Genomic DNA, 13,298 nt, shown 5'->3' with positions numbered 1-13,298 from the left:
TGTGGCCCAAATGTTAAGGACACACTGTCCAGGTGCTTGAAGAATGGAAAGATGCTCTGTGCTATTTTTGACCCACACCCCCAAGGGCCTTTTATAGTAACCAACATGGGGGGATGAAAGATGTGGTTGAAAAAATCTCCGGGTCCTTTCCAAGAGGCGATGGTTCCTTCAGAGGCAGAGGGGGACACTAGTGGACGACGATGCCCACATGGCAGAGGTGGTCTACAAAACCAAGGGTCTAGAGATTCCATCTCTGACAGACCCTACCAGCACTCCTGAAAGGAGGCCTAGTTGTCCCCCTATGGAGGCAATCTGAGTTCACTTATCTATGCACCTGAGATCCTGGCTAGATATCACAAAAGACACTTAGGTGCAGAGAATTATTTCCAGAGGTTATATAATTCCCTTTTCCCTTCCACCTCCATCCTCTCTAAAGTTTCCCAGTGTTCCACCAAATCAGAGGAGAGCAGCTGCACTAGAGATATGAATGCTGCTACAGAAGAGTCATCCAAGAAGTTGCACCAGACCAGAAAGGATTTGGAACTTACTCAACATTCCTTTTAGTGCCAAAGAAAATAGGGGACTGGAGATCAATTCTTGATCTCAGCAACTTGAGTAAATCAGTTCGACATTCAAAGTTTCAGATTGTCATGGTTCAGTCCATACTGCCTTTTCTATGCAAAGATGTTTGGATTTGCTAGATAGACCTTCAAGATGCATACTGTCATTCCTTCAAGATGCATACTGTCACATAAAAATGAACAGGTGGTCCAGAAAGTTCTTGTGTTTTCTGCTGGGAGCCAGTCAGTATCAGTTCAGAGCCCTGCCCTTTGTTTAAAACCCCCAACCTTTTTCATCTAAGACCTCTGGAAAAATGAGATGCTATTAAGACACCACTGTGTCTTCTATAGAGCTCTAGATATTGGTTTCCTTTGTTAGGAACATTATTCAGACAGTTGCTATTTGTCACTTCGCAAACAAGATCTGAGGAATGTTAGGGTTGCTGCATTATGGGTAGGGAAGAGCTCGAGATTTTGTTGACCATGAGCTATAGTATTGGCAGAGTCAGATCCGAGGCTCCGATTTGAACTCCGTGGTTGAAGAAGAATTAAAATTGATGACACAGCTGGAACATTATGGTTAAGTACATAACCTCTTGTTTTAGAACAGTTTAGTAGAAGTCTGTTTGTGTGAAGCCATTTACAGAACAGTATATTTGGCAAAATAGCAGGTTCAAGACTTTTGTGGAAATGAATATTTTGCGCACAATTTTCAAAATATCCATCTTATGACTCTGCTTCACGTAGCAAAGCATTCTTTGGGTAGTTTCATAAAGCAGATTAGCTTGGAGGGATTGGTGTGTTTTGCTAGTATGAAGTAGAAGGATATTTTCTGCTTGAATTATAATGTTTTAATGTGGTACAGCTTGAGAGATGTTTAGAGGGATCATGATGACTCCCTATTGAAATGTCGGCACTCAAAATGCTGATTGCTGACGAGCCAAAAAAATAAATAAAGTAGCCCAGGAGAAGATTGAATTTTGATAATCACTCTTTTCCTTTAAACTTCTTTTGCAGGGGACGCAAGCCCCCAGCACTTGAACTGATATATACCAACTCTGAGACTGCCATACCTCAGAGTAAAGGGAATATTTTGAGAAATGACATATCCGTCTTAGTATATGCAAGTCCATTATGTTAACCGTTTAGTCTCTGTATGTCAGAGATTGCTGTAATGGGTCCCTAGATTTTGAATGGCTACCATCCTGTTTCCAAGCTTTCCAGGCAGATCCCCTTTGTTTTATTTTTTTAATGTCATTATTTATCCAGCAGCTTTCCTGCGCCCTGATTTTTCTTTTAATGAAGGGAAAAGGGTTTCCTGAACCTGAGAAAAGATGCTGATGACAAATGACAGTAAGAGTGTAGGGCCTTGTAGGGTATGTAAATGAGACCATTCTATGTTTAGGAGGTTATTGTTTAATTGCGGAGTTTTATTATGAGGAAATAGTCTTCCTATGACCTGTTGAGAGGCACTATTTTTAGTTTTCAAGGCCATGCAGTGTTTATGGGGCAATGTTCTCTAATAGAATTGGGATGAATATCAATATTGGTGTAACTGTTGTCAGTATTTGTTATAAGATCTATGCCTTTATGAAGCATACACTCAGGTACAACTAATATCTCTGCTTGATCTCGAATGTTGGGAGTCGGTCCTGAGCCCCCCCAACCTAATCTCGTATTTTCCTATTGACTTGGAGGCAATTGTGGCATCTCAATGCTGTGTCATACTTGCAGCAATAGTGATTTTTTTTTTTAAAGTATCTGGTAGGTCATTTTGATATGAAAAGCACATCAGAAAAAGTTTGTCTTCAGTTACAGTTAACAGTTTCCAGAAAGGAAACCGGTTGTCAAACTTGCAATTGTTATTCCCTCTTCAGTGTGTGTATACACTCTCTCTTGACTTTGATTATCATTTGTGTGTTTCCATTGCATAAATGCTAAGTAAAAAAAAAAAAAAAAGCCTTTCAAATCCATCTCCTGTAGTTACCCTCTTAGCCTGTTCCATTACTTGATACTGTTGGAGGTCTTTTTGCCAGTGTTAGACACTGAAAAAAGGGAAAAATCATGCAGTTCAGTTTGAATTGTAATCACAAGTTTACACCAAAACTTAGGAAATGGGTCATTTGTGCAGTGTAAGCAGTCACTCTGGACTTTAATTACCTGTTTATTTGTTAACTGTTGTAGAGGGCTAATCCATGTAGATCAATTTTAGCCCCATTCTGGGATCAAATACAAGCAAAGTAGGTACAGAAATATGCAAAATGTTTAGAATATAAATAAAATATACAGACATAAAAAAAGTATTTTTCTGAACAATAATGTAGACGTGCGGTACAACAATATATGACTTACACTGGCAGTCCTTGAGTTAAAAGTAAACCATCCACTACAGATGCAATGTTAATACTGAATATAAGCTCCCACTCCATCTGTTGCAGTTTCTAATATCCAACCAAGCCCAGATCCCTTTACAGTGTTGCGGCAGAGAGGATGAGACATCCATGTGACACTGACAGTTGAGCATTCCTCCATTGTCAGTCCTGTAAGTAAAAAAAATATTGTTTTCCAAATTCCAAGTTTATTGCTAATATAAAAAATACTGTTGACCCTTTGCAGCTTTCCATGCTCACCCAAACCTAAATGCCCTTAGAATCACCCTGAATGTATTCAATCTCCTAGTGTAAACCTTTTCCCAGTTAATACTTGTATGTGATAGTTTTACCTTTGTCATGTTCAGTGAAGCACAGAAAATAGCTATTGTTATTCAATGTCTGTAATCAAAAGCTCCATTATGTCTTGCATCTGCACCCAGCTCATCACCCTTGAACACTCTTTCCATACTTAACCATTTGAAGGTACAATTCTTCTTCCCAGTTCTTGAGATGTGTTTCTCTGGGTGACTATCCTAAACTGAAATAAATACTTATAATCAGCTATGTGGTCCACCTCTGCTAAACTTTTACAGCCAAAAATTGCTTATTAGCACATTGAACCCACATTTTCACCAGACCATTAATCTGACAATACCTCATTGAGTCACTGTCTTATGCATCTTTGCTCTAAAGATTGAGCTCATACAGTGAATTTATCTTTGATCATGAATGTTTGATTTGGAATTATCAATTATTTGCAATTTTCATTGACTTGCGTATAGGACTGTACTTTGTTGTAAACTCTCACTGTTCTTACACGGTTCTTGATAAAATGCTGTTTTGAAGATCGCATGCAAAGTCATTGTTTTAAATGGAACTGCACGTGGATGTACCATAATACATGAAGTAGGACTGTGAGATGAGTGAGCCCCGAATATTTATTTTTAAATTCTCCTTTGTTTAATTTACCATTTATTTTGTCAAAACCTTGTGTGACGACCCCTCTCCGGGCCAGTGATCCAGGAGCCTCAATCCTCACTACTGACACCTGTGGGGAATGTACACTTTCAGAAAAATAGATACACACAGTATTTTCAGATGCTGCTCTCCGCACCAAGTACAATTTCCTTTAAGCACACAGGGACCACAGTCAGCCCATGGTCTGGATTTCTTTTTATCTTTCTCCCTCCAGGGCCCCAGTAAGGCTCCCCACTAGCACAGCTACAAGGTTAAGTCCTCATCTGAGTGTCCAAGCAAAGTCCTCCAGCACACTCTCTGTGAAACCAGTGCTTCGTGTCACTGCTCCAATTAGCTGATACACACACACACACACACTATGAGATATGATTTTTTTTCACACACACACACACACACACACACACACACACACACACACACATGTCTGGAAATGGTTGGCAGAGATTTACCTGCTGTGCCCCCTTCTCCCCAGAGTATAAGGTAGTTATCACTGCCACCAAACACTCCACAATCATCTGCTGTAAGGCCCTTAACAAAGTGTGTCCAATTATACTATGCAATATAGTAATACAAATAGTAGTACTTGACCAAGACAGCTAGACCTTCAGGAGTGGCCCACACAGTGTCACCAAAAAAATATAAGCACTTTCAAAGGGTAAATACTTTCTAAAATGACCAGCCACAATAAAAGTTTTAAATATATTTATTAATAAATAGTAAAATAACACATCATGAAACTGCTGAATGTATATTTACAGTAAACTACAGAGTTCAAATCACAGGGAATGTTGAAAATACTATTGATGGACAGACTCAGACAAATAAAAGAAAAACAACATCTAAACTAAGCTTCACTGTATTTCCTGACTGAATCTAGGGAAATTACTATTCCCTACTTAATAGAGCAAGGCAGATGATGTGGTAAATGATCCTTCTTGTTGTCAGGCCTAAGACAGAATAGTCAATACTGAGGGATTTCTCTTTGTAATATCTGAAATTTCCAAGATGGCTGGCAGAATGACCTCATCTGGTCACTTGACTCTAGGTTCTCACATTATTCCCCTTTGAAGCTTAAAACAGGATGTTAGCACATATGTGATAAGATGCATACCTAAAGTTTTGCTAATTTTTATGGCAGTGTCTGAAGCTTCTCCTCTTTTGCTAAGCTAATGATCAAAGGCTTCTTCCATATATATATATATATATATATATATATATATACACATACACACATACAGTCTCACATGTATATTCCTTCTCTGTCCAGCAGGACCCAATGTTGACAGTTTTTAACACTAGCAACTTTACAAACACATTTTGGTTTTCAAATTCATACAATTCAAAACATTTGTAACATGGGCATCTGTGCAAATCAGTTTTGATATTCAAATGCCATACAGTTCTAATACATTTGTAACGCAAGCACCTTGCATAAATCCGTTTGGTATTCAAGGACATATTCTTTACTGAACTCCAGCTGGGTATGCTAGCAGTAGCCCTTATCACACCTTGACATCTCTCATTTGAGCTGTAAATTTTCAAGGCATCGTTATCTTTTAAAGCAGGTAAGATTAGGCCCAAGAGCACCTTTGCAGGTTCACCTAAAACTTGCTTAAGCCCATATGCTTCATTACAGGTACAACTCACCAAATGTCTTGCTGTTATGTTATATACAAGTGCAGTGAGGGAAGTCAAACCCAGAGCTACAAGTTATCTGAAACTCATTAGCAGAGAATAGATTTATGCCCCATTTCTTGAACTTTGACAGTGTCTTGAAGGTAATTCTGCATTCCCTTTATGAAATTACTTTTTTAGAAGGACACTTTAATACATGAAGTAAGATGAATGTTTTGAAACTTGTACATTATTCCAAAGTAAAACTAAAAAAAATGCAGTTAATTCCTTGAATTGTATCTATGGAAATTTTCATTATTTTGATTTAAAACAGAGTATATGGTTGTATCCTTGGACTTCATGATGAAAGTAGTGACTGTGTTTCCTTTGAGCCATGTAAAATATTTATTTTCCAAATCAGATGAGTTTTCATTTTCATTATATAAAGGTCAGCTTCTCAGCTAGTAATAAAAGATTCTACATCTTCTTTCGGCTTTTCCCGGTTAGGGGTCGCCACAGCAGATCTTCTGTCTGCTCATGATTGGCAGTGGAGTTTTACGGTGTTGAGTTGCCAGCCCGGCACCCAACCTTCCACAGAAGGCACACACACTCACACCTAGGGCCAATTTAGAGTGTCCAATCCACCTACTGCATGTCTTTTGGATGTGGGAGGAAACCGGAGCACCCGGAGGAAACCCACGCGACCACAGGGAGGACATGCAGACTCCGCACAGAAGGCACCCCAGCCGAGAATCGAACCGGAGAACCTCTTGCTGTGAGGCGACAACGCTAACCACTGCACCACTGTGGCCACCCTCGTAATAAAAGATTCTACTACTTTACTTTATTTGGAAATGTTTAAAAAATATGGTAAGAATGTGCTGTAAAAGGATCCTTGCTACATAGGACAGTGTGTTGAATTCCACATTAAGAGTATAAAACAAAAAACTCATAGTGGAATCTGAAAGCTGCTTTTCTTTTCTATATGTGTGTGGGGAGTGGTTTGGAGAAGTTCCTGTCTAACAGGGAGCTTTGCCAGCTACATTGCCTTGCGTAGAATAATTAACCCTAATTGCTTCACTTTGGAGAAATGCAAATTTCTCCAGAAGCAACTTTCTATTAATTGAGTGCTTTTTTTCACTCAGTGATAGTTGCAAAAGCATCCGCCACAAGTTGTACATACTTCCACTCAGAAGTATTGAAAAACCACTACATTTTTTGGTGTATGCCTCTAATTTGTTGAATCTATCATACTACATTTCATAGCTTTGAGTATTTCCTCCGGAATGTAAAAACTACAAACATTTCCTTAGACCTTGTGATGAATTCGACAGGTACTGCTGTTATTGTGAGATCCAGGCCAACAGTACAGATGCAGCCAGCATTATTTTGCAGTGTTATTTTCAGTCTGGATTAGATCACTTTGAAATTAAGCATACTGTTTATCCATCAGAAATAAAGATAGTCTGTCTGTGATACTTCTGATGTATATTTTAAAGCCCATGCTGGGACTTGTGCTTTGGCTTTTCCTAGGCTTAATATGGCATGTGCACCACTCATCACTGCTTTAGCAAGCAGCAAAAACATACTCAGTTCTGACCACCTACAGAGGTAGATTGTTCACATTTATTCCCTGGCATAGTGTGATAACTGCTAGTGGTGTGCAGTAGATTCAGACTAGTGTAGCATACCGTACTGAGTGTAATCGGTCCTCAGAAGACCATTGCTTGGAGCTGTCATGTGTCTTATTCAGAGTTGATGCTCTCATTTTTTAATTAGTGTAAAGTTGCTTTGTTTTGCTTAGCTAAGTACTGGCTGTTTTAGCTTACTTTTTGCAGTTCTATTTTTAATTGTTCTTCTTGTATAGTTTTGTTGCTCGACTCCATGGAATCAACAGGAGGGACCCAGAAATTATTTATTGAACACGATTCAATGGAAGATGAAAAGAAGCAGGAAAGTACAATGAACAATATGACAGGTAAGTTATAACAGACTAGCTTCACTATCAGGTCTAGAAACCTGTTTCAAATGTCTAGGTTATACACTAGCCTGATGAATCATTATAAATGTAATAAGCAATGTATCATATGTCATGACAAGATAGCTCTTAAAAATTATACAAAAGATCAAATTATTCCAGATGATACATGGCCCAAGTAACTGATCTGAAGTTTTAAGACATGTGAATACTGCTTTCTAGTTAGGAATATTATCTGTCTACTCTTCTAAAGTTTTGTGTTATTCTTCAGACAACACACTGTAAAACTGATGATGTTTTTAAAATTGGATTCCATAAAAGGAAGCAGGTCACTTCTCAGTCAATAAATTATATTTAATTTGTGGATCCGTGGGAAACTCAGAGAGCAGTTTATATTCTAAGAATGTCTGTTATCATGTGTTAGCACTTTCAAAGAAGGATCTTAAGAAGCATCTTTCTTGGTTTGCCAAAAGCAGTGGTGTTCTTTGCAATTACTTGCGTTATATAGGTATCTTCTGTGTTGATTCTTTTCTGTTGTGTAATTTCATAAAACATTGTTTAAGTTAATATATTGTCATTCATAGCATATTATATGTGACCTTTATTGCACTGCAAGTCATTTGTTCCACCATCATTTTCAGTTTAAAACTTTCATAGTGCTGTACGAGGGTGACTACATCACTATGTAAACCAACCTCTTCTAGCAGGTTATACTTTCTTCACCAAAATGCGGTGTTTATTATTTGTATTACCTCATTTTATAGTCTCTGAGGTCCAGGTTCTATGGTGCAAATTTTGCAGCTGCACTGATGCCATGTACTTGCAAACTAAGATTACATGTTGTACTTTGAGGGTGGGTGAGACTGGAGAGTTTCTTGATAGTTGTCTGTGTCTTGGCACAATTCTGTCAGTCAGCTGATCCTGTTGGCATGTGCATATTGTCTTTTTGCCAGATTAGTAAGGCACATTTGACCCAAGTTCCTCATATCTTGCTTTTCACTCATGCATTTCACACTTCGCTTCTAGTTAGCATCTAATGCAGCAAATTTCTTCGGAGCATAAAATCATCTAAGTGTGCATGCTATCTTCAGATCACCAAATAGTGCCCATATAAGAGTTACTTTTATTCTTTGAGAAGGGAGCACACATTGCAAGCTTTCCTGAAGGGTCAGTGCTTCAACCCAGCCACTTGTAGTCAAAGAGAGAAGTTACAGAACTGTTTCAATGATGACAAGAAGGTTGTGGTGGAAAGTACTCAGTTCAGACTTAAAGATCCTGCAGGAGATGCACTGGAAAGAGAGTGAGAGAGGATGTAAAGCAGCTAGGGTCAGATGGTGGCTAAAAGCCAATCTCTTTGAAGCCTATTATTTTCATGGCCTTCACCTTCCCCCTTTACTAGCCATGAGCTGAGAGAAAAAGTGATAGGAGATGTTTTTCACCATCAGTGACTTTTGGGAATGAGTCTTGGGGTCCAAGCACCTTAACTCCTTGCATGCAGCTGGACAGAGTGCATCCTAATGGCCCCCTAGTATGTGCTCCAGGGAGTGTTCATACTCCTGTCATTTGCACCTTGTTGAAGGCTTTTCATGTAGAATGAAGAGGACTGCCATAGGCCCTTGTGGGCCTGTCAAGTCATACCTCTTGTATTGTGCCTTTATTCATTGCTTGATGCCAAGTGGAGCCTGATCTTGTTAGTGATGGAACATATAATTAGGGAGTGCAGTCTGATATTATAGTGTCTCATGCTGTTGTGCTAGTGTCACCTTTGGCTGGCATTTCCTCTTATTGTATGAGCTTATTGTTTATTTAAGCTTGTTCTTGATTTTCATCTTGCCCCAGATGAACAAGTTGGGCACAGATCTGCCCCTCTTGGGCCTCACTCAGGAGGATGTGACCCTGTCCTTTAAACTTCTCTTGGGTTATGGAGATAGAGAAGGCTGAAGTCCCTATCTCTGAAAAGGAGATAGGGACTTCAGCCTTCTCTATCTCCATAACCCAAGAGAAGGCTGAAGTCCCTATCTCCTTTTCAGAGATAGGGATTTCAGCCTTCTCTATCTCCATAACCCAAGAGAAGGCTGAAGTCCCTATCTCTGAAAAGGAGATCGATAATAATTCTTTGTCCTACCATCACCCCCTGGGCAACCACTTCCTTTTAAAGAAAACCTCAGGATTATCGATTTGTCTGCCAATTTGTCATCCTTCTCCATGAAAGATGATCAGCTAGTATCCTGGGAGGAAGGCTGAGCTTTGAGTAATCCCTCTCTTAGAAGGTGCCTTAAAGAATACAATTTTTCTTCTTGGAAACAACAAAACATTGCCTGTTAAGTTCCTACATAAGAAAATTACCCAGAGGTAAGTGAGTTACTATGTTGTGTGAACATCCCAGGTTAGGCTTCCCTTAAGCCCAATGTAGGGCCCAGAGATGATAAAACCTTTACACTATCTCCTGGATAAGCAAGCCAAAGCTTTGGACAGTTTTGAAAAGGTGTTCTTCCCTGCTACCATAAGTCTCATGGTACTAAATTTTTTGCCTCACCTGTGCTACTCCTATTTCTGTTTGGTAGTTCATGTGCTGGAATGGCTATAGAACTCCCTGATCTAACACTGAGGATCTTCTTCAGTATGTCTCTGATTAGCTTTTCTCTTTCCATTTTAATTCTTAATTTTTTTCGCAGATGCTATGATGCTCACTCGTATGTGCATGCTATGTTTGTGTGTGTTGACATCACAGAGTCTACTAGGATAACATGCCTAGCCCCCCAAGTGTGTTATTTCCTTTCTGCCACTCAAATACTTTGGACCTTGATCCTGATATTTGTTTTAGAAGAAATAGCATGTTCATTTTTTGAAGAACTGCAGAACATCTGTTCTGTTCTTTTCCAACAAACAATTGTTTGGTATCAAAATAAGAGACAGTTGGCTGTAATCACCTTTCAGAGAGGCATTGTGAATCCATTGGTTAGCTATAGAGGACCATTAGCCTCTGAGCGGTTCACATTCCTAGTGAAGTGAAGACGCTGGTGAACTGCTTTGGCCGCTGTTCTACTCCTGTCTTGGAGGGAAAGATTTCAAGGGTCATATCAGGTCTAAATCTTGTAGGAGTGGACCTTTTCAGAGATTGAACAGTTCACCAGCTGAAAAAATGTGGATGTTCATCGTGTTTCACTGTTGCAGTCATGACTGTAGGGTTCTCCCCTGCCGGCAGGCAGCCCTCGGTCGGCCAGAATCCCAAAGTCTGGGTCCGGCGTTGGTTGTTCAACTCTGCTCCCTGACGTCAGAGCGCCAAGAGTATAAAGCTGACAACCGACGCCATCTTCTCCAGTCTTTCTTGCCGTGCGGTGATAGTAGTTCGCAAGTGCCGGTCGGTAGACTCCTGACTAATATTTCTACTTACTTCGGTCCGAAGATTTTCTTCTCCACTCAAAGCTAAATACCCCATTGGGGAAACTTTTTTCTTGCTCCACTCCGATGTCAGAAAAAGTTAATAATTGTATTTCATGTGGGAAGCAAATACCTCATAAGGATTTTCATTCTTACTGTATTCCTTGCTTAGGCCCTGACCACGACATAGCTAGTTGTCATTTTTGTGCTAGATTCAATCAGCGTACAATCAAGCGAAGGTACGATTTTGCTTTTCATTACTTCGGTAGGCGCTTTAACTACAAAATGTCGTCGGGCACGGTTCCATCTACCGGAGTTCACAAGCGTCGCAAGGATAAAGACAGGCCTCCGAGGTCCAAATCTGATGATAGCACACATGTGGAGCCAGCTTCAGGTTCGGCCGTTGTCAGTGAGGCGCTGTTGCAGCCCCTGTCGTCGGCCATTTCAGAATCGACGGCCGAAACGGACTCTCATGAGGAGCCAACCAGGCCTTTAAATATCTCTGTTGCAGGACCTTCGGACAATGCTCCTTTGGATGGGTCCGGAGCCGCTGTGCAGGTACCGGCTTCCGAAGGGGTTTTCAGGCCTACTCAGCTTCAAGTAAAGGCAAAGGCAAAGACTCCTTCTAAATCAAAGACTTCAGCACAGGCCACTTCTGAACCGGCTCCCAAGTCACAGAAACAGTTACTCAAGATGGCGGAGGATTTACTCACAATGATTAGGGGTTCTCATCCCCCTCCAGATAAAAGGCCAAGGCAGGATGTTTATTATGATTCCTCTGATCAGGCTTCTGTTTCCTCAGTTTCTTCTTCTGATCAGGAATATTCTTTCCCTCCTTATGAGGATTCTGATGCGGAAGAATCCATTCCTTCAGCTTCTCCTCCTGAGGATTTTTCTTTTGGGGGAAACTCTGCATGAAATGAGGGGACATTTCCACTGGGAGGGACAGGAGTATTCAGAATCCAAGAAAAGACTGAGGGATTTTCTTCTTCTACCCCAACATAGACCCCTGGCTATTCCTCCTGTTTTGGATATTGTGGATGATGCCTTTTTGGAGGCTAATGTAATCCCTGATTCTTTTCCTCCTGCTCCTGTTAAGCCTGATAGGTACTACAGGGTTCCTGATTCCCATCAGTTTTTATACAAGAATCCTACTGCTGACCCTGAAACCATTTCTCAGGGTCCTAAGGGTGTTAAGGCCGCTACTGCCAAAAATCCTATTCCTACTGAAAAGGATTCTCGAGCCTTGGAAAGATGGGGCAAAAAGGTGTACACTTCTACTACTTTGTCCATTAGGGCTTTAAACTGTCAGTTTCATATGCTTAAGTATCAGCAATTTCTCTTATCTGTCTTAAAACAGAAATTTACTTCTATTTCTGCCTGTGCAGAAGATAAGGAATTGCATGACTTATTGCATGCCACTGAACAAGTTGGGAAGCATGTTTTACACTGTGGATTTGATGCCTTGGAGGCTTCTTGTAGGGCTGCGGCCTCTGGCACAGTCATTAGAAGACATGCATGGCTAAAGGAACAGAATTTACCTGAACAAGTAAAAGCTAAATTATTGGATGCACCTGTTTAGCATAATGTTTTGTTTGGATCTAAGGCTGAAGAGGTGATTAAAAAGATGGAGGATAAGGCGAAATCCATGCAAACAGTTAAAGATTTCTTACAAGTACAGCCTCCTAGATTTAGCAGGAATTGGCCATCAAAAAACTGGTCCTTTCCCTCTTCAGACAGGCCTCAAAGGGGTAGATATAGACGCTCCAGAGGGAGGCCTCAAACACAGGCTGCTTATAGACCAAGCAGTGGACTGCTTCTACCCCTAGGGGAGGAGAGGACAGACCACAGTCTCAAAGGAAACAAACTCAATGACTCCCTCGGTTGGGCTGCAGGAACGTCTTGCCTGGAAGCCCCTCTCGGAGGAAAACTCTCTTTTTTACCAAAATTGGACTCAAATAACCCAGGACAAATGGGTTTTGGATGTGATTTTAAGAGGTCACAAATTCCATTTTCATACTTTGTCAAGGTCAAACGGATGGCCAGACCTTCCAAAACATCAATGGACGGAGGCCTTAAACCAGGTGGAAGCTCTTTTGGCTATGGATGCCATAGAACTGGTACCTCTTTCAGAGATAGGAAAAGGGTTTTACTCAGGGCTCTTTCTAGTCCCAAGAAAGCAAAATTCATGGAGACCCATTCTGGATCTGTCAGTCTTGAACACCTTTCTAGAGATTCCAAAATTCAAGATGCTTACTCTACAGCAGTTACTTCCAATGCTGTCCAAAGATGCATGGATGGTGACTTTGGATTTAAAGGAGGCATATTTACACATTCCCATCAGGCAGGATTGCAGAAAATACCTCAGGTTCAAGGCTGGATCGAGGCACTTTCAATTCTCTGCGCTGCCCTTTG

The 13,298-nt window shown here is 40.5% G+C and overlaps 1 protein-coding gene across 2 annotated transcripts in view; it reads left to right on the top strand.

The window, feature by feature from the left end:
- The window catches only part of CEP162 (centrosomal protein 162), a 2,095,315-nt gene that overhangs the window by 444,448 nt on the left and 1,637,569 nt on the right, over window positions 1–13,298 (top strand). For both annotated transcript variants that reach the window (XM_044066152.1, XM_044066151.1), the window contains exon 9: window positions 7,392–7,502. In XM_044066152.1, coding sequence (XP_043922087.1) covers window positions 7,392–7,502 — 111 coding nt within the window. The remainder of the gene's footprint in view (window positions 1–7,391; window positions 7,503–13,298) is intronic.

This window comes from Protopterus annectens, chromosome 1.part0 (assembly GCF_019279795.1).
Source record: "Protopterus annectens isolate FY-2018-M chromosome 1.part0, PAN1.0, whole genome shotgun sequence".
NCBI lineage: Eukaryota > Metazoa > Chordata > Ceratodontiformes > Protopteridae > Protopterus > Protopterus annectens.
The sequence above is the reverse complement of the archived record's forward strand: the minus strand, read 5'-3'. Positions and strand labels throughout refer to the sequence as shown.